Source organism: Trichechus manatus, unplaced genomic scaffold (assembly GCF_000243295.1).
Source record: "Trichechus manatus latirostris isolate Lorelei unplaced genomic scaffold, TriManLat1.0 scaffold00113, whole genome shotgun sequence".
Lineage (NCBI taxonomy): Eukaryota > Metazoa > Chordata > Mammalia > Sirenia > Trichechidae > Trichechus > Trichechus manatus.
In genome coordinates, this window is record NW_004444049.1 from 6,166,476 (window position 1) to 6,185,363 (window position 18,888).

Genomic DNA, 18,888 nt, shown 5'->3' on the forward strand with positions numbered 1-18,888 from the left:
CACAGAGAGAAAGCCTTCTTTTGGAGCTGGCGCCCTGAATTCAGACTTCTAGCCCACTAGACTGTGAGAGAATAAACTTCTGTTTGTTAAAGCTATCCACTTGTGGTATTTCTGTTATAGCAGCACTAGATAACTAAGACAGCCGCCCACTTGTTGTATTTCTGTTATAGCCCCACTGAAAAAAAACCTCATAATGACCTATAGGACAGAGTAGAACTGACCCATACAGGCTGTGAATCTTCACGGAAGCAGACTGCCACGTCTGTCTCCCGCATAGCAGCTGGTGAATTCAAACCACCGACCTTTTGGTTAGCAGCCAAGCACTTTAACCACTGCACCACCAGGGCTCCTCTTTTATAGCAGCACTAGATAAACACGACAAACAGCAACACCCTGTTTACAGCTGGGTAGTACTTTACAATATGCAAAGAGCTTTCTTCCCATCTCATCCATTCCATCGTCCAAACAACTCTGTAAACTAGATATCCTTTATTTGTCATCCTCCTGTGTTTATGAGAAAAGTGGGGCTTTGGGTGCCCCAGTTTTGGGGCTGGTAAGTCAAGTGCCAGGATTTGGAGCCCACTCTTCTGACTCTAAAGCCCAGACTCGGTTTTCACAGCTGGTTCCATGGATAGCAGGTGACTGCACTGCTCCATGCCTCTGCTCATGACAAACACCGCTAAACAATCATGGAATGGCAGACATTGCTAATCAATTGCAGTACTCTTTTCTAATAAGCTCAGAATCAGCTGGGAACTCCTCAACGCAAGCACTGCAGGCCACCATCACCTATCAGAAGATCAAATCTGCAGTATTCCCCATTTCTATGATCCCATACTATCAGCCATTAGGACCCAGGCACGACATCCATACTCCAGTCACCAGACCACAATACCCACACACTGCACATCAGCTGCCATGTTGTTCCTGGACAGAGGTTACCGGCTCCTCCATCCCCTAAACAGATGTCGTTTCCAAGCGTGGTCTCTCTTGGAGATTCAGCAACTATGCAACTTTTCCTAGGGCTTCAGCGTTTGCTCCACACCCCCATCTGTCAGCGTGTTGTATTGTGGTGGCGCGTGTGTTGCTGTGATGCCGGAAGCCATGCCACCAGATCATAACCTCCTAATTTTTTTATTGTTGTAAGTAGGTAACAGATCATTTGCCATTTCTACAGGCTTCACGTGTACAGTTCAGTGACATGAATTATATTCATCACGTTGTTCAACCATCATCAGTAACCGTTCCCAAATTTTTCCATCACCCTTAACAGAAGCAACTGCAAATACCTTTTGAGCCCTATTCTGCCCCAACCCTAGTTTCGAGTGCTTTACCTGCCTTAACTCATTTAATCTTCACCACAAAACTAGTTTGTCCCCACTTTACAGATTAGAACATTGAGGTATAAAGTGGCGAAATTATGGGTCTGAGGTCACATAGCTGGGAAGCTGGGCTCCTAACCACTAGATGATGCTCTCTGTACTGCTGCGTGGTCTGTTGCATGAAAACACCATAATTTATCTGCTTCCCTATTTAAGGGCATGGGAAACCTTTTGAGGCCATTGCTTATTTTTACAAACATGCCTCAGCATTGGTCTGGGAAGGATTTGGGCGTGGTTGGATTAGCTTGCTTAGTTCCCACATCAAGCCTGTAAGTGGGTATTTATATCATCCTCTCACATCATTTACAGGTGAGGAAACTAAAGAGAGTGCGAGTCACTTGCTTCAAGCTGCACAGCTCCAATGTGCCCGAGGTGGGCAGTGAGCCTAGGCTCCTCTGATCCCAGAGCCCAGGGGCTCTCCCAGTCCCCATCAGCCCTCATCCCCCAATGGGATCCTCCAGAAATCCTCTCAGCTCTGTCCCTGGCAGCCTGCCCTCCTTCCCCCCAGAACACTCTCTCCACACCTGGCCTTTGGTTTCCCCGCCCCAATCTGGCCACCCTCCACCGTCCTCCTCAGGGAGAAGGGGCCTGACCGTCCTCCTCAGGGAGAAGGGGTCTGACCGGAAGACCAGTTCAAGTTAGGAAATTCCAGCCACGTGAGCAGCCCTGAGCCAGGGATTCTGAGCAGCCGGTGGCTTTAGGAGAAACTGAAACTTGGCTGGCTGGGGGCGGAGTGGCCACTGGGAGTTTAAAAAGCCATCACTTCCTTGGGCCCCAGAGGGCACCAGGAGGTCATGGTGCTGAGGGACGCCCCAGACCCGGAGAAAGCCTCTGCTCTCCCTGACCAAGCCATGCACCTCTGCAGGGGCGATGAGCTGCTGGCCAGGATGGTGAGTGCAGGGGACCAGGACAGGGTGTGTGTGTTGGGGTCGGGGGGCAGGTTGTGCCGGAGGGTCCCCAGTGCTCAGGCAGTAAGGAATGCAGTCAGGAGCACCTAGTCCCAGTGTTGTACCCATGGGCTGTGTGACCTTGGTTCCACACAGCCCCTCTCTGGGCCTCAGTATCCCCTTGGAATGAAGGCTTTCCAGCTCTTGTTTGCAGATCCAGCCTCCACGTTAGGACTTGGCATCTGTATACTTGCTCTCTCCTAATCCACCTGTTCCCCCCTCACCACCCTTACAGGAGTTTTCTCCCCAGACCCCCCTGGCCCTGGCTTCCGGGACCCAGCTGCCCGAGGCCCACCTTCTTCTCATGAGGGCCTTTTCCCTCAGGCTCCAGCTCTTGCCCATTCTCCCTACCCCACTGTGTCTGGAATGGGTCTGCTGTGGCCGTGAGTAGCATACAGAGTCCTTGCCAGGGTGGCAGGATCTTGCCTGAGGTCCTCACACCAGAACACACCCCTCAGAGTGACCTGTGGGAAGAGGGCTGGGCTGTGGGGTCTCCAGCGTTCCCACTTGACTTTCCAGGGCGTCAAATGTTGAGTCAAATATTGTGTCTAAATTTTATGAACCCCAGAGTAGAGGAGATCACAGCTGTCGACCTTTAAGTCCTCTCTTTTATCAGAAGGGGCTCTTCATTCACTCATTCATTCATTTTATGTTGCTGCCCCCTAGAAAGTTAACAACTTGAGGGCAGGGAGTTTTGCCTGTTTAGTCACTGCTGTGTCCCCCTAGCTCAGTGTCCGGCACATAGTAGGTGCTCAATAAATATTTGTTGAGTGAGTGAATACCAGCCTTGAGTCTGACTGGGTACAGGGATAAGGAATCCGATGCCAGGCCTACGCTCATGGAGGTCGTGGTTACGGAAATCAACAGCTTGACCGGAAATAATAGCGATCAATGGTAACAACAGCCACTGACGTTTACCAGCCGGCTCTGGGCCGCCCGGGGGGCTGAGTGCTCAATGGCCTCGGTCTCCTCTGCTCCCCAGCTGTGAGAAGGCGCTACAGCCCCTGGGGTTTACAGGTGAGGTGGCTGGGGCTCAGAGCAGTGAGGGACTTGCCCAGAGCCACATGGCTTGTAGGAGAGAATGTGGGATTGGAAGTCAGTCAGTCTGGGTTCGAATCCCAGGCCCCATGTGTTTAATTAAATCCACTTCCCCACTTGTCGTTGTCCCCACATGAGCTGTGAGCGGGACGTGTGGTGGGGCTGGCGTTACCATGAGATGGATGAGTTGGGAGCCCCTACGATGGGGTGTGTGGGCGCTGAGGGCGCAGAGAGGGCTTCTGGGAGAAGGGGACCCTCGGGGTCTTGACTCAGGGGAAGGACAGGGCTTTACCAACGGCAGACCCCTGAGCCCTCTGCCTCCCACCCTGCAGGGCCCTGAGCCCGAGGAGTATCAGAGGCAGCTGAAGAGGAAACAGAAGAACCAGGCCGCCGCCCAGCGCAGCCGGCAGAGGCAGATCGACAAGGCGGATGCCCTGCACCAGGTGGGGGCACCCTCCCTCCACGCCCTGACCCGCACTAACCTGGAGGCCACCTCTTTCATATCCATCCTGCCTGTGCACAGTTATTCCCTAAACCGCTGCATTTTCCTGGGTCACCTGAGTTTGGGAGGAGGGAAGGGCCCAGTGGCTGGATTTGGAAATACCTCGGTATTGAGTGCAAACCATGTGCCAGGTCCACACTGGGCAATGGGGCCCTGCCTTCAAGGTGCCTCTAATCTGAGAGGAGGGGAGACAGGAAGTGGAGGCAAATAGGGAGAACCCAGCACAGTGAAGAGCACATCAGCTGAGACACTTGTTAAAATGTACATTCCTGGGCACCCCCTGCCCGGAAGTCCCACCTCATGTGGCTGGGATGGGCCGCAGGAGCTGAATTAGGATTAATCACTGTCAGGGTTCTGATGTGCATGGTCTATGAGAAACTCTGGTTCAAGGTTAATACCAGTTGGATAGGGTCCCAGCTGCAGCCTCATTAACTCCAAATGGCTTACTTCACTGAGCCTCACTCTGCTCATCTGAAAAATGGGGCAATAATCCCTGCCCACTGGCCAGGATCCTTGTGGAGACTAGAGGAGACAACTGATTGGAGGAGGCAGAGGAGCCTGGCGCGGGCGTGGAAGGCTCCACTATGAACTTGCTGCTTGACCTTGGATGGCAGCTGGACCCTCAGGGTTTGTTTTTCCTCCGTGTAGGGAGGATACCACCAGGACACAGGAATATTTTTTGGCATTTTTCACTATTGTTGTCATCATAAATGGTTATTTAGAGCTGCACGTAGGTTATTGCCCCCGTGGGTCCTCAGAACCCACTGTTCTTCGGCAGAACAGAATTTAATAAATGCTGATTCAGGGATGCTGAGCTGTCAGCCTATAAACCAGGACCCCTAGGAGAGCCTGTGCTTTGACGGGTGCATTCGGGGCACTGGGGAGCACATGGCAGCAGCACTAAGCAGCCCAGGGTGTCCAGGGCAGAGTGACAGATATCTAAGTTGCACATGAAGGCCATGTAAGGATTAGCATGGAGTGAGGGGTGGAGGGGACAAGGGGAGGTGGCCAGGCAGAGGGAACAGGAAATGTGTCCAGGAAGCACGATCCATTCTAGGAACAGGAAGTGAGGGGGAGCAAAGAGGAGCGTGCGTGAGAAAGCCGGGACGTGACCTGGTGCCGCCTGGCCTGCGCAGGCCTTGAATCCATTGCAGGGGAGGTTGGACCCTAGGACTCGTGGGCACCACTACAGGGCTTAAATGTATGGTCAACGACACTGTCGCTGTGTGCTTTGGGAAGCGCCTCTGGCTGCTGCCAGGAGAATGAGGTGGTTTGGGGCTGGGCCAGTTAGGGAAAGGGGCCCTGGTGGTGCAGTGGTTAAGAGCACAGCTGCTGCCATAAGGTTGGCGATTTGAACCCACCAGCTGCTCCGCAGGAGAAAGATGTGGCAGTCTGATTCTGTAAAGATTACAGCCTAGGAAACCCTATGGGGCAGTTCTACTCTGTCCTACGGGGTCACTATGAATCGGAATCAACTGGATGGCAGTGGGTTGGGATCCGGTCAGGAGGCGGCTGGAGATCCCAGGTGAGAGTGATGGCAGCTCAGGTAAGAGGAGGTGGGAAGGAGAGAGACGGGGAGATGGGGTCCTACTAGGAGGTAGAACGGTAGGAGGGCTGGGGATTGAGCAGCCAGAGGGCCCAGCTAGGACATTCAGAGGGGTGGTGGTATCGTTCCCTTTGAGGTCCAGGTCCCTGGGGGTGGGGGACTCATGATGGGCCCCGCTGCTGGCTGACGACCCCCTCCCCGCCCACCTGCTTCTCCCCCCAGCAGCACGAGTCACTGGAGAAGCACAACCATGCCCTGCGGAAGGAGATCCAGGCCCTGCAGGCCGAGCTGGTGTGGTGGAGCCGGACCTTGCGCCTGCATGAGCGCCTGTGCCCGGTGCAATGCGCCTTTCTCTCCGCCCCAGGGCGCCCTGGGCCGCACGGCTGCGTGGAGCAGCCCGATCCCTTCCAGACCCCAGCTTCCCCGCCGCCGGCTCAGCACCTCTCTCCAGCTCTGCAGCCTCACGATCCCCGGGGCCTCCTCGCGTCCCCTCTGCCCTCACTGTCCGTGGACCCCGCTGAGGTCCCTGCGCCTCCTGCCCAGCTGTCCCCCGGCCCTGTCCCGCCTCTCTCCACCGCTTGCTCCAGCCTGCTGGGGGCTTCCTTGGAGTTCAGCGCCCTCCTGCCCAGCCCCCCAGCCCTGACTGCCCCTCTGCAGCCCCTTGGGTGGGAACACCCCACTGGAGGGAAGCTGGGGTCCTCGCCCCACAGCCCCTTGGCTCCCTGGGGACTTCCAAGGCCGCAGAGCGGGGAGCACCTGCCGGCACCCGCCTTGTCTACAGCGAATTGGCAAGGGCTGGGTGTGAGTCTCCGGCCCTGCCGTCTCCCGGCCTTCTCTCTGCTCTCTTCTGCTCGCGTCCACTTCTAATCCTGTTCCTGGAGCCGGGCTGGCCCCTAAAAGGCCCAGGAAGCAGCCTTAGCACATGGGTATCCCCTTGGTCCTCACTGGTCGCTGCCCAGGGCTGACCAGCTGGCCCAGGATTTCACAGGGAAAAGCAGGGCTGTGGAACCGGTTGGTTGGGGTTGAACCCCTGCTGAGAATTTGCGTTTGGAACAAGTTCCCAGGCGATGCTAATGGTGCTGGTTAGGGACCAATTCTGAGAACCACTAGTAGAGCAGTGGTTCTAAAAATTTATTATACATAAGAATCACCTGGGGATCTTATTAAAGTATAGATTCTCATTCAGTACATCTGGGGTGGAAATGCAAATTCTCAGCAGGGGTTTGAACTGGAACTAACCGTTCTGAAGCCCTGGGGGAAAAGGAAGCCTTTGCTTACCACTGTGGCAGGGCTGCCACCCCTACTATCTTGTTTCAACCTCACTGGAGAGCTGCAAAGTCCAGATTGTCACTCCACTTTCCCAGATAAGGAAACAGACGCTCAGAGAAACCAAGTGACTTGTCCAAGGTCACACAGCCTTTACTGGGACCAGAAACATTGCCCTCTGCTCCCCTCTCTCCTGGTGGGATCCTGGCCCAGGTGCCCTGAAGGTTAAAGTCCTGGGAACTGAGGCTGGTGCCGGGAGTAGGGCAGGGCTCTCTTCTCGAGCCCTGCAGTCTGGTACTGCAGAGCTGGGGGCCCATCCAGAGTTCAAGGTTGGGCAGGGAGAAGCCAAGGAGGAGCCCAGGTGTGGACTTTTCTCTTCCCTCAGCAGTGCGCTCCATGCCGAGGAGGATCTTGGCGACTATGGGTTGGAGTGGGGAAAGGCCTGGAACAGTCTCCCAGGGATTTCTTCCAAGTTAAGAGGGCTGAGTACCCATGGCCATGCCAAGAACTCTGGGGAGATCTTGAAAGATCAGCTCTTCAGGCTATTCCAGAACAGCTCCCTGCCCCAGGAAGGCTGCGGTGGGTGGGCTTTTGAGAATCCTTCATGTCAGCCCAAACGGCAGGAGGAAAGAATGAGGGAAGGGGCAGGTGCAAGGTTGTTCGCAAGCAAGTGCCAGGTTCACAGGCCTTTGTTTCACCAGGCCTGTGTCTACTCCTGTACCCCTCCCCCCAGGCCCTCCGCAGCAGCTCTCCCCCCCTCCTCGCTGCTTGGCCTGGGCTGATGGCAGCTGGAAGAGCAGGGGCTGCCACCAGGAGGGGACTCAGCTGCATCTGCTCGGAGAGAGGGGCTTCTCACTCAGACTCCAGATGGACACTCTCAGGGGGTTTGAGATGGAAAATCCCAGGTCTGTGCCTGGATTTTCACACACATGGAAGCAAGACACTATGTTAGTATTTAGCATACTCCAGGATGCTGAGCGCAAGCCTCAGCACATATGTTATGGGAAATAAAGTGTTTTCCAGTCTTTTTGATTTGGCCAGTTGTTGAAAGCTCTATAAAGTTGAAACCAAAGGATCTTTGAGAGAAGAGTGAATAGTCTAGAATCTTAGAGGTAGGTAATCCCTCACGGACCACCTAATCTATACCCCCTTCCCATATTACAAATGAGGAACCTGAGGCCCAGGGATGGAATGGATTTGCTTGGGGTCACACCACAAGGGTAGGTGTGGTGGTTGCAGGATTGTGGCAAGTGGCGGAGCTGGTGTCACCAGCAGGTTCAGGGAGAGCAGACGGGGGGAGGGGAGCCAAGAAGCTGTTGAAGGGAGAAGGGCTGGAACCCAAGACAAGAGTCGATATTAGGTACCTTGGACCAGGACTCCACAGAGGGCTGAAGATACTGTGGCCTAGCTTGTGCCCATATACCCTAAAACATGCCAGGCACCGTGTGAAGTGTTTTATTAACTCAATAGCTCCTCCAATAACTCTGTGAAGTAGATGTTGTTGTCACCCCCACAGTTCAGAAGGGGAAACTGAGGCCCAGAGGGGTTAAGTAACAAGCCCAAGGTCACATAGCTAGGAAACGGCTAGACTTGATTCAAGAGTCAGGAGCACTTAATCACAGGCGATCCTGCCTTCTATCTTCCCTATACTCTCACTGCAGGCCCTGGATGGAAGAGCTGGCACATGCTGACAGATATGACCCCAGCGGGTAAAACTCTAAGCTCAAAACAAATAAGAGGGGCAAGTGATTAAATTAATGTTGGTACGCTCGTAGGAAGGACTACTGAATAGCTGCTAAGAATAAGGAAAGCTTTGAGGCTGGGGCCCTTAGTCTTGGGGGACATCTAGGTCAGCTGGCATAGCATAGTTCATAAAGAAAATGTTCTACATCCTACTTTGGTGAGTAGCATCTGGAGTCTTAAAAGCTTGCAAGCAGCCATCTAAGATACATCTATTGATCCCATCCTGTCTGAAGCAAAGGAGAATGAAGAAAACCAAAGACAAACAAGGAAAATATGAGCCCAGAGGACTAAAGGACCACATGCACCACAGCCTCCACCAGCCTGAGCTCATAAGAACTGAATGGTGCCCAGCTACCACCAACCACTCTAACTGGGATCACAATAGAGGGTCCTGGACAGTGGGAGAAAAATGTGGAACAAAATTCAAATTCACAAAAAAGACCAGACTTTCTGGTCTGACAGAGACTGGAGGAACCTCCAAGACGAAGGCCCCTGGACACTCTGCTAACTCAGAACTGAAGCCACTCCCTAAGTCCACCTTTCAGCCAAAGATTAGATAGGCCTATAAAACAAACAACAACACACGTGAGGAATCTGCTTCTTAGTGCAATCAAATGTACGAGACCAAATAGACAACTCCTGCCCCAAAGCGAGATGAGAAGGCAGGAAGGGCCAGGAAAACTGAACAAACAGACACGGGGAACCCAGGATGGAAAGGAGGAGGTGCTGTCACACTGTAGGGATTGCAACCAATGTCACAAAACAATCTGAATTGCAACCAATGATACAAAATAATACAAAACAATAAATTTTTGAGTGAGAAACTAACTTGCGCTATAAACTTTCACCTAGAGCACTATATATATAAAGAATGCTTTGAAGAATATTTAATCAGGTGAGAGAACACTTACACAGGATTAAGCAGAAAAAATAGAATGTGTAATTGTCAATACAGTTTGATAGTATGTTGGTTAAAAATATCAACACAATAAAAGGAGTAGGAAGAAATGTAGATTTTTGAGAAAGGATATATACTAATATCTGTGAATCCCCAAATTTGTAAACACAGCTCCCACTATAGATAGGCCTTCCACATGGCTGAAGAGATTCTAGAAATCTATATCTGAGTGTGTTCATTTATCTATTGCTCAGTAACAAATTACTCCAAAACTTAATAGCTTAAACAACAAACATTTATTATCTCACCGTTTCGGTGGATCAGGAAGCTGGAAGTTGAAGAAGATATTTCTGCTCATATTCCATTGACTAGAACTAAGTGTCTTGCTACATCTAGCTGCAAGAGAGGCTGGGAAACAGTGTCTTAGCACTAGGTGGCCAGGTACCCACCTTAAACATGAGGTTCTCCTACTAAGGAAGACATTGGGGGACTATTAGTGGTCTCTATTACAGATATGATACTGTTCACTTTCCTCCAGGAAAGCTGAGTGCTAAGTTCCCTTATACACATACCACAAATACACAGATATTACTCCTTCTCCCGTCTTACCACTATAGTTACAGCATCATTAATGGTTAAATTAATATTCAATATTTACATTTTTATAATTGTTGTTTTTGTTGTTAGGTGCTGTCGAGTCGGTTCCGACTCATAGTGACCCTATGCACAACAGAAGGAAACATTGCCTGGTCCTGCACCATCCTCACGATAGTTACTATGTTTGAGTCCGTTATTACAGCCAGTGTGTCAATCCATCTCTTTGAGGGTCTTCCTCTTTTTCACTGACCCTCTACTCTACCAAGCATGATGTCCTTATCCAGGGACTGGTCCCTCCTGATAACATGTCCAAAGTAAGTGAGACGAAGTCTCACCATCCTCGATAATTTCCACATTCTGTTGGATCACCTTTCTTTGGAATGAGCACAAATTTGGATCTCTTCCAGTGGGTTGGCCGGGTAGCTGTCTTCCAAATTTCTTGGCATAGATGAGTGAGTGCTTCTAGCATTGCATCCATTTGTTGAAACATCTCAATTGGTATTCCGTCAATTCCTGAAGCCTTGTTTTTTGCCAATGCCTTCAGTGCAGCTTGGACTTCTTCCTTCAATACCATCAGTTCTTGATCATATGCTACCTCTTGAAATGGTTGAACAGTTCCTTTTGGTACATGGATTCTGTGTATTTCTTCCATCTTCTTTTGATGCTTCCTGCATCATTCGATATTTTGCCCATAAAATCCTTCAATACAATTTTATAATTATCTGACTTTTATTCCTAAATGAGATTGTAGTGCTCTGTGATTACATTTCTTCTCTTGTTTTTTTGTTTTTCCTAGAGTTAGTGATTGCCTTGTGGGTTGTGTGTGTGTGTGTATGAGGTTGTTGCTACTAACCTTAGTTTTCTGTGTACCAATCACTATTTCATCCCTAAGCTCTATGACAGAGCTGAAAATCTACCTTGACTATATTGAAACACATTAGGAATTCTATCACTTTTATTTTCTCCTTGGAGCTATCCCTTCTTGAGTTCTATGGTAAGAGTGTGCTGGGCAAAAAGGATGTTTGGATAAGACAGCTAAAGACTCCTTTATTGTGCCCACTGAGTGGAACGAGTGGGCTTCAACCACCCACTAGAGGGGCTTCACAGGGTCTTTTCAGTTGCATCAGCTGGAGTGGAGGGAGTAATTGGTTAAGGATCAGAAACCAAGGTGCGAGACAGATGAACTCCCAGGGGCCAGGGCTATGAAAGCACTACCAGCAGGAAAATGACCTTGAAGAATCTGTGCTCTCTCTGGGCTGTATTTCCTTCATTTAGTCATTCTTTAATTCATTCAGTCAGGTGGTCATTCCATGGATATTTACTGAGCACCTAATGTATGTCAAACACTGCTATAGGTGATGGGGATACAGTGGTAAAAAATGCTGATAATATCTCTGTGCTTAAGGTACTATTAATCAAATTAGGGGAGACAGATAATAAACTGCAAATAAATGAATGAGATAATTCAGAGACTGGCATATGCTGTGAAGAAAATAAAGCAGGGGAAAGTGACAGAGTGACTGGGCAGGGGCTGCTTTTCTAGAGAAGTCAGGAAAAATGTCTCTGAGGAGGTGTCATTCAGGGTTAAGACATGAATGTCCAGAGGGCGTAAGCCATGCAAAGACCTATGGGAAGAGCATCCCAGGCAGAGTCAATGGCACGGGCAAAGGCCTTGAGGTTGAAACAAGCTAAGTGTATATGAGGAATAGAAAGCAGGCCAATGTGACTGGAACACAGTCAATGAGAGGAAGAGAAAGATGAAGGCGGAAGAGGGGCCAGACTGTGTAAATCATGCAAAGGATAAGAAATTATTCCTACATGAGTGGGAAGCCACTGGAGAGTTTTAAGCAGGGGAGTAACTGAGTCATTAATTCATTTAAAAATATTTATTGAGCACCTACTCTGTGCCACATACTGTCCTGGGCACTAGGGATAAAGAAGAGAACAAAACAGACAAAGATACTATTCAGTCAAGGGGAAACAGACAACAAAGAACAAACATCATAAAGAAGTAAACTGTCTAATATGTTACAAATGAATAGGCACTGTACAAAATAAAACGAGGGATCTGCAGTGTCATGGTGGGGAGGTTGCACTTAACACAGGGTGGTCACTGTAGGTTCAATGGGAAGACAGCATTTAAGCAAAGACTTGAAGGAGGCAAGTGAGTTAGCTACGTGGAGGTGTGTTCCAGGCAGAGGGAACAGCCAGTGCAAAGGCCCTGAGGCAGCAGTGAGTCTGGAATATTTGAGCCAGGAGGCCGGTGTGGCTAGAGGGAGTGAGCTGGGGAAGAGTGTTAAGAGATGAAGTCAGCGAGGTAACGGAGGGCCAGATCACGCAGATTCTTTTAAGGACTTTGCCGTTTTTTCCATGAAAGGAAAGCCAGACATTTTAAAAATACAAGATTTCTCAGGGCAAGGGTGGAAGCAGGGTGAGCAGTGAGGTTGCTGTTGCAGCCATCCAGGTGAGTAATGGTGGTGGCCACATCAGGGTGGTAACAGGTGGGTGGTGAGAAGTGGTCATTCAGTCTACTTTATAGAGCTGATGGGATTTGCTAGTGGGACAAGGGAGAAAGGGACAATGTTGAGGTTTTGGATCTGAGCAATTGGATAGTTAGCGTTGCCAGTGGCTGGGAAAGACTGGGAGAGAAGAGGGTTTGGGGAAGGACCGGGGTGAGGGGATCAGGAGCCCTATTTTGGTCATGTAAAATTAGAGATGTTTATTTGACATCCAACTATACAAATGAATTTGGAGGTCAGGGGAGAGGCCAGGACTGGATATATAAATTTGGAAGCTATCAGCGCAAAGATGGGTGAGTGGACAGTTGTGGGGGGTGGGGGGATGGATGAGGTGGCCTCTGAAGGCTCTTCCATGAAACCTTCTCCTTTTATGCCCCTAGAACTCTCTCAGCTTGGTACTCCTTCTCTCCTATCATGGATTGAATTCTGTCCTCCCAAAATATGTGTCAACTTGGTTAGACCACATGATTCCCAGTATTGTGTGGTTGTTGTCCGTTTTGTGATTGATGTAATTTTCCTATGTGTTGTAAATCCTAATCTCTGCCTGTAATTCCTGAGGCAAGATTAGATTATGTTAAAGAGGATTAGGGTGGGATTAGGGACCTTACTTAGGTCACATCCCTGATCCAATGTAAAGGGAGTTTCCCTGGGGTATGGTCTGCATCACCTTTTATCTTATAAGAGATAAAAGGAAAGGGAAGTGAGCAGAGAGTTTCTTCTACCACCAAGAAAGCAGTGCTGGGAGCAGAGCGTGTCTTTGGATCTGGGGTTCCTGTGCTGAGAAACTGCTAGATCAGGGGGAGAATGATGACAAGGACCTTCCCCCAGAGCTCACAGAGGGAGAGAGCCTTCCCCTGGAACTTGCACCCTGAATTCAGACTTCTAGCCTCCTAGACTGTGAGAGAATAAATTTCTCTTTGTTAAAGCCATCCACTTGTAGTATTTCTGTTATAGAAGCACTAGATAATCAAGACACCACCTCACTCCTGCATGCTCAGAATCTATCCTCCCTCTTCAAATGCTTCTTCCTTCAGGAAGCCTTCTATGCTATGATCTTCCAAGGTAGAAGTGACCTCCCTGTCCTCAGGATCCTCATCACACCCTACCTGTGTCTTTCACCAGCGTCTATTATTTCCCTTCTTGTTTGACTGTGCTTTCCTATCTTCTTATCTCTCTCAGGGACAGCACCCAGTCTGGCACATTGTGGGTACTTTTAAATAGTCCAGGCGATGTGAGGCAGTACAGCACAATGGTTAGAGAGCTCGGGTTCAAGTTCCAGCTCCACTGCTTCCTGGCTATATTTCTTCAAGCCTCAGTTTTCTCATGTGGAAAAGGGGATTAAAAAATGTACCCGTCTACAGTCCACCCCTGAGCATGTATGTGAATATACATACAGTATATATGTACAGAGGAGCCCTGGTTGCACAGTGGTTAAGAGCTCAGCTGCTAACCAAAAGGTCACCAGTTTGAATCCACTAGCCTTTCCTTGGAAACTCTATGGAGCAGTTCTACTCTGTCCTGTAGGGAAGCTATGAGTCAGAATTGAGTCAATGGCAATGGGGATATATGTACAGAAGAGCCTTGAAAGAAAGGTCTGGCAATCTACTTTCAAGAAAGCAGCCACTGAAAACCCTATGGAGCACAGTTCTACTCTGACATGCATGGGGTTGCCAAGAGTCAGAATTGACTCGACAGCAACTGGTTTCTGGTATATATAATATAGATATGTATGTTATATGTATAATATATAGGTATGTATAATATATAGGGCATCATGCTTGGTAAAGTAGATGGCCAGCAAAAAAGAGGAAGAGCCTCAATGAGATGGATTGACACAGTGGCTGCAACAATGGGCTCAAACATAACAAATATTGTGAGGATGGCACAGGACTGGACAGTGTTTCGTTCTGTTGTACATAGGGTCACTATGAGTTGGAATTGACTCAATGGCACCCAACAATAACAACAACATATTGTGTGTATAATAGAAAAGCATATGTTCATCAAAAGACATGAACAAGAATGTTTATATCAGCAATATTCATAACAGTAGAAAACTGGAAACAACCCAATTTCCCATCAACAGTAGAATAAATAAACTGTGGAACATATTACACAGTGGAATGCTATACAGCAATGGGAATGAGCAAACTACATCTACCTGGAACAGTAGGAGTACATCTCACAGGCGTAATACCAGGTTATAGGAGCTAGACACAAAAGAAGAGACGACCTGTATGATTTCGTTTATACAAAGTTTAAAACTAGGCAGAACGAATCTATCATATTGAAAGTCCATTTGGAAATAGTGGTGAGGGTTGCCCACGATGGGGAATGGAATTAATGTCACTGAATGAGACATGTAAACATGGTTGAAATGGCAAACGTTTTGTTACATATATTTCACCACAATTTTAAAAAGCCCCTGTAGGGGGAGAGGGAAGAGAGGCACGGAGAAGGCAAGAGAGGGAGGGGTGGAATCTCACCCCGCCAGGTGGGGGCCCTGGGGAGAAGGTCGAGCAGTGAGACCCCCGATGCTGGTCAGTAGGGGGATGTTTGCTCTTGGATTGAAAGTGATTTCCAGTGTTGTGCTGCAGCGGCATCTCATCTGTTACCCCTCAATCCTTGCTGAAAGTCTTCTCTGCCCTCCCCCCAAAAAGAAAGGTGCTTGATTTCCCCTATACCAAAAAGTAACCCATTAACCCATTGCTGTTGAGTCAATTCCAACTCATAGTGGCCCTGTAGGATAGAGCAGAGCTTCCCCATAGGGTTTACAAGGCTGTAATCATTACAGGAGCAGACTGCCACATCTTTCTCCTGTGGAGCAGCTGGTGGGTTGGAACCGCTGACCTTTCGGTTAGGAGCTGAGCCCTAAACCACTGTGCCAGCAGGGCTCCTTATACTAAATAGTAGAATGTTGAAATTTGCCATTTGCCGTTCCTTGTGTCTATAATAAATTTGGAAATAGAGAATCTTCTAATGTAATAATGCCTATGGTAGATCATACACTTTAGAATAAAGTTTAACTCTGTTTGAAAGTAAAAAAAAAAAAAAAAGATCAAGGTAGTGGTTACAGCTGGGAGGCGGCACCTGGAAGGGGACTCCGGGGCCTTTTTGGGGTGCTGATGATGCTGTTTCTTGATTTGTGTGGTGTGACCATTCACTGAGCTGTACGTGGAGGATCTGTGCTCTTGTCTATATGTTTGATGTACTTCAGTAAAAAAAGGCTGCATGTAAGAGACATATCACAGTCTCTGGCACGTAGTATTGCTGTTGGGTGCCGTCAAGGGTTTTTCTCAACTATAATCTTTAAGGAAGCAGATCACCAGGTCTTTCTCCCTCGGAGCTACTGGGTTAGCAGCCTAGTGCTTAACCATTTGCGCCACCAGGACTCCTTGGCTCATGGTAAGTGCTCAATAAATGTTAGCTATTACTAACCAATGAAAGAGCCTACACTTGCCCACAAATGAAAACCATTAACAATCAGAACCATGGACAGATCAGGGCATGTGCTGGGGGAAGCCTGGAGGAAAAGGAAGAAGAGATCTCTGGTCTAATGTAGAGGACTCTATGCAGGAGAGAACCTGAACTCTTTTCCTCTGAATTAATGGTTCAGTGCCTTCTGGGACATTCCCATCCTGCAGGAAGGAGACTATTCCTCGGGGATCATGAGTGTCTGTGAGTGTTCATGCAGAATTTCATTCCATTTTAAAAGGTTTGCTGCTTGTTTTTTCAAGCCAGTGATTGCTGCAATCTCCCTAGAGAGGCCAGTCCTGGATCTAGAATATCCAGGAGTTTGTCCGGGCCTTTGCAGGCTTTTTTCACTGTCTTGGGCCTCTGTTACATGATGAGAGGGGACAGGTAAGAGACTCCAGGCGGGGTAAAAATATCTATAACAAACTCCAGGAAGAAAGGCAAGTTTTGTATCAATTTAATGAGCTGCTTTCTATGGTAGTGAGTTCCCTGTCACTGGGAGTATCCACACAGAGGCTGCACAACTGCCTGTCAGGATATTGCAAGGAGGACTCCTTCAATACGGAGAACTTGCCCAGCTGACTGCCAAGGGCACTCCAAACCTAAAATTCTATTATTTAATTCAATACAAAATTTCCTTGAAGGCATGATCTGCTTTTCTCTGCCTTAACCTCTCCCCCTGATGGTACTTTTCCTCTTTCCTGATGATTAAAATATTTCATGCTCAATAGAAAATTTGAAAAGCAGGGGAAAAAAATATCCATACCACTGAATACTAAAAACCAACTGCCATCGAGTCAATTTCAATTCATGGCAACCCCAAGTGTGTCAGAGTAGAATTGTGCTCCATAGGGTTTTCGATGGCTAATTTTTTGGACGTAGATCATCAGGCCTATTTTTTTTTTTTTTTGAGGTGCCTCTGGGTGGATTTGAACCTCTAACCTTTTGGCTAGTAGCTGAGCACGTTAACTGTGCCACCCATAGACTCTTAGCAGTAAAAAAGAATGAACTATTGATACACAAAAACAACTTGGATGGATCTCAAAGATATTATGCTGAATGAAACAAAAAAGCCAGTCTCAAAAGATCACATACTGTATGATTCTACTTATATTACATTCTCAAAATGACAAAATTATAGAGATGGAGAAAAAATTAGTGGTTGCCAGAGGTTTGGGATGGTGGAGGGCATAAAGAGGTGGCCAGGTGGAGATCTTTGTGGTGATGATTATGTGAATGTACACATGTGATCAAATGACATAGAACTATACACACATTTTATACCGATGACAATTTCCTGGTTATGATATTGTACTATAAACCAAAACTGAACCCATTGCCATCGAGTCAATTCTGCCTCACAGCAACCCTATAGTATTATACATATATAGTATTATATATGTAGTAATGTATAGTATGTAGTATATTGTATATACATATATTTTATATAGTACAATATATATTTAGATTGTACTATAGATATGTAAAATGAAACCGTTGGGGATAAGGTACATGGGACCTTTCTGTACTATCTTTGCAATGTCCTGTGAATCTTTAATTATTTTAAAAGAACTTTTTTAAAGTATGGTAATCTCCACTGTTAACATTTTGGCACATTTCCTATAAATTTTTTCTGCACACAGGATCATATTATACATAAATTTTTATACCGATTTTTTTCTCAATAGAATATCAAAGGCATTTTCCATGTTATTAACTACTCCTCAAAACAATCACTTCAACAGTTGTGTAACAGTTCATTTTCATGGCCGTATCATCATTTTACTTACCCATCCATTTCCTCTTGAACACTGTAAAATGGCGTGGCGGGGCATCTGACCTCTTCGTCTAACTTCACAAGGGAGAAGGAGAATCAAGAGCAACAGCCCAGGACTTCTGGCAAAATGGCGCTCTAGGCAGAAGCACCACGCCGTCCCTCCACAGCAAAGATCCAAAAAACTAAGCTGAACAGAGAAAACAACAATCCTGAAACCCTAAAACATCAAATGAAGAGATAAAGAACTCAGCCAAGCACCAAATGGAGCAATAAAACTGACAGAGAATGGAGAGCGAGGAGAGATTCATGCAGAGGTCCCCTATCAGCTAACGCAGTACGGATCCGCCATCTTGGACTCCTATCAGAGACCAGTAAACGGGGTACGAGAAAGCAACTTCATGGAGCTTCCAGTGGGAGACAAAACAACCTGTAATTTGCGGTATTCGCTTTCCCACCCCCCACCCTTCTTCACCCCCAGTCGGCCACCTCTGCTTCCCGCGGCCATAATCTCTTGTCTGGGAAACACCGGCTGCTTGGATTCCACACACCCGAAAGGGCCGGCTCTCTGAGTGCCATTTGTTGGCTGCTGGTGTTGCTTTTTTCCACTTCTTTTGATTTCTTCCTTACTTCTCACCACCTCCCCCCCCCTTCGCTCAAATACCTGGCTCCGTGCGCCATCTTTGCTTCTTCCTGAGGGGCTGCAGAGCTCCGGTAATTTGTGATATACGTTTTCCCACTCCCTACCTTTCTTCACCCACACTCGGCCCCCTCTGCTTCCCTCAGACAGTCTCTTGTCTGAGAAACACTTGCTGCTTGGATTCCACCAGCCTGCACTAGCAGGCTCTCTGAGTGCCATTTGTTGGCTGCTGGTGTTGCTTTTCTTTTTTTCTGCTTCTTTTGATTTCTTCCTTACCTCTCACCACCTCCCCCTCCTTTCACTCAAATACCTGGCTCCGTGCACCATCTTTGCTTCTTCCTGAGGGGCTGTGGAGCTCCGTTCGAGTGTGGAGCTGCTTCCCAGTCTGGGCTGCTGTGCCGGTGGGATCCCAGGGCTTTTGTTCATTTGTTTGTTTTGAATTGTTTGTTTGTTTTCTTTTCCTTTTCTTGAGTTGGGAGCCCTTTCTGGACAGGCGGTGCTGTGTGGCAAGGAGACTACCCCCTCGGCTTCCACAGACGTGCAGAGGGATCCATGAGGGCAT

The 18,888-nt window shown here is 48.2% G+C and overlaps 1 protein-coding gene across 1 annotated transcript; it reads left to right on the forward strand.

The window, feature by feature from the left end:
• Nucleotides 1–2,168: 2,168 nt before the first annotated feature.
• On the forward strand, nt 2,169–6,282 carry BATF2 (basic leucine zipper ATF-like transcription factor 2). Its single transcript, XM_012557653.2, has 3 exons — nt 2,169–2,272; nt 3,700–3,810; nt 5,638–6,282. The coding sequence occupies exons 1-3, from the start codon at nt 2,177–2,179 to the stop codon at nt 6,280–6,282; spliced, it is 852 nt and encodes a 283-aa protein (XP_012413107.2). The 5' UTR covers nt 2,169–2,176.
• The last annotated feature ends 12,606 nt before the right edge of the window (nt 6,283–18,888 follow it).

Bases quoted from the DNA above. Each gene is read 5' to 3' on its own strand.
- BATF2 (XM_012557653.2), top strand. From the start codon at position 2,177: ATGGTGCTGAGGGACGCCCCAGACCCGGAGAAAGCCTCTGCTCTCCCT. The intron at 2,273-3,699 runs GTGAGTGCAGGG...CCCACCCTGCAG, and splicing joins ATGAGCTGCTGGCCAGGATG to GGCCCTGAGCCCGAGGAGTA. The intron at 3,811-5,637 runs GTGGGGGCACCC...TTCTCCCCCCAG, and splicing joins AGGCGGATGCCCTGCACCAG to CAGCACGAGTCACTGGAGAA.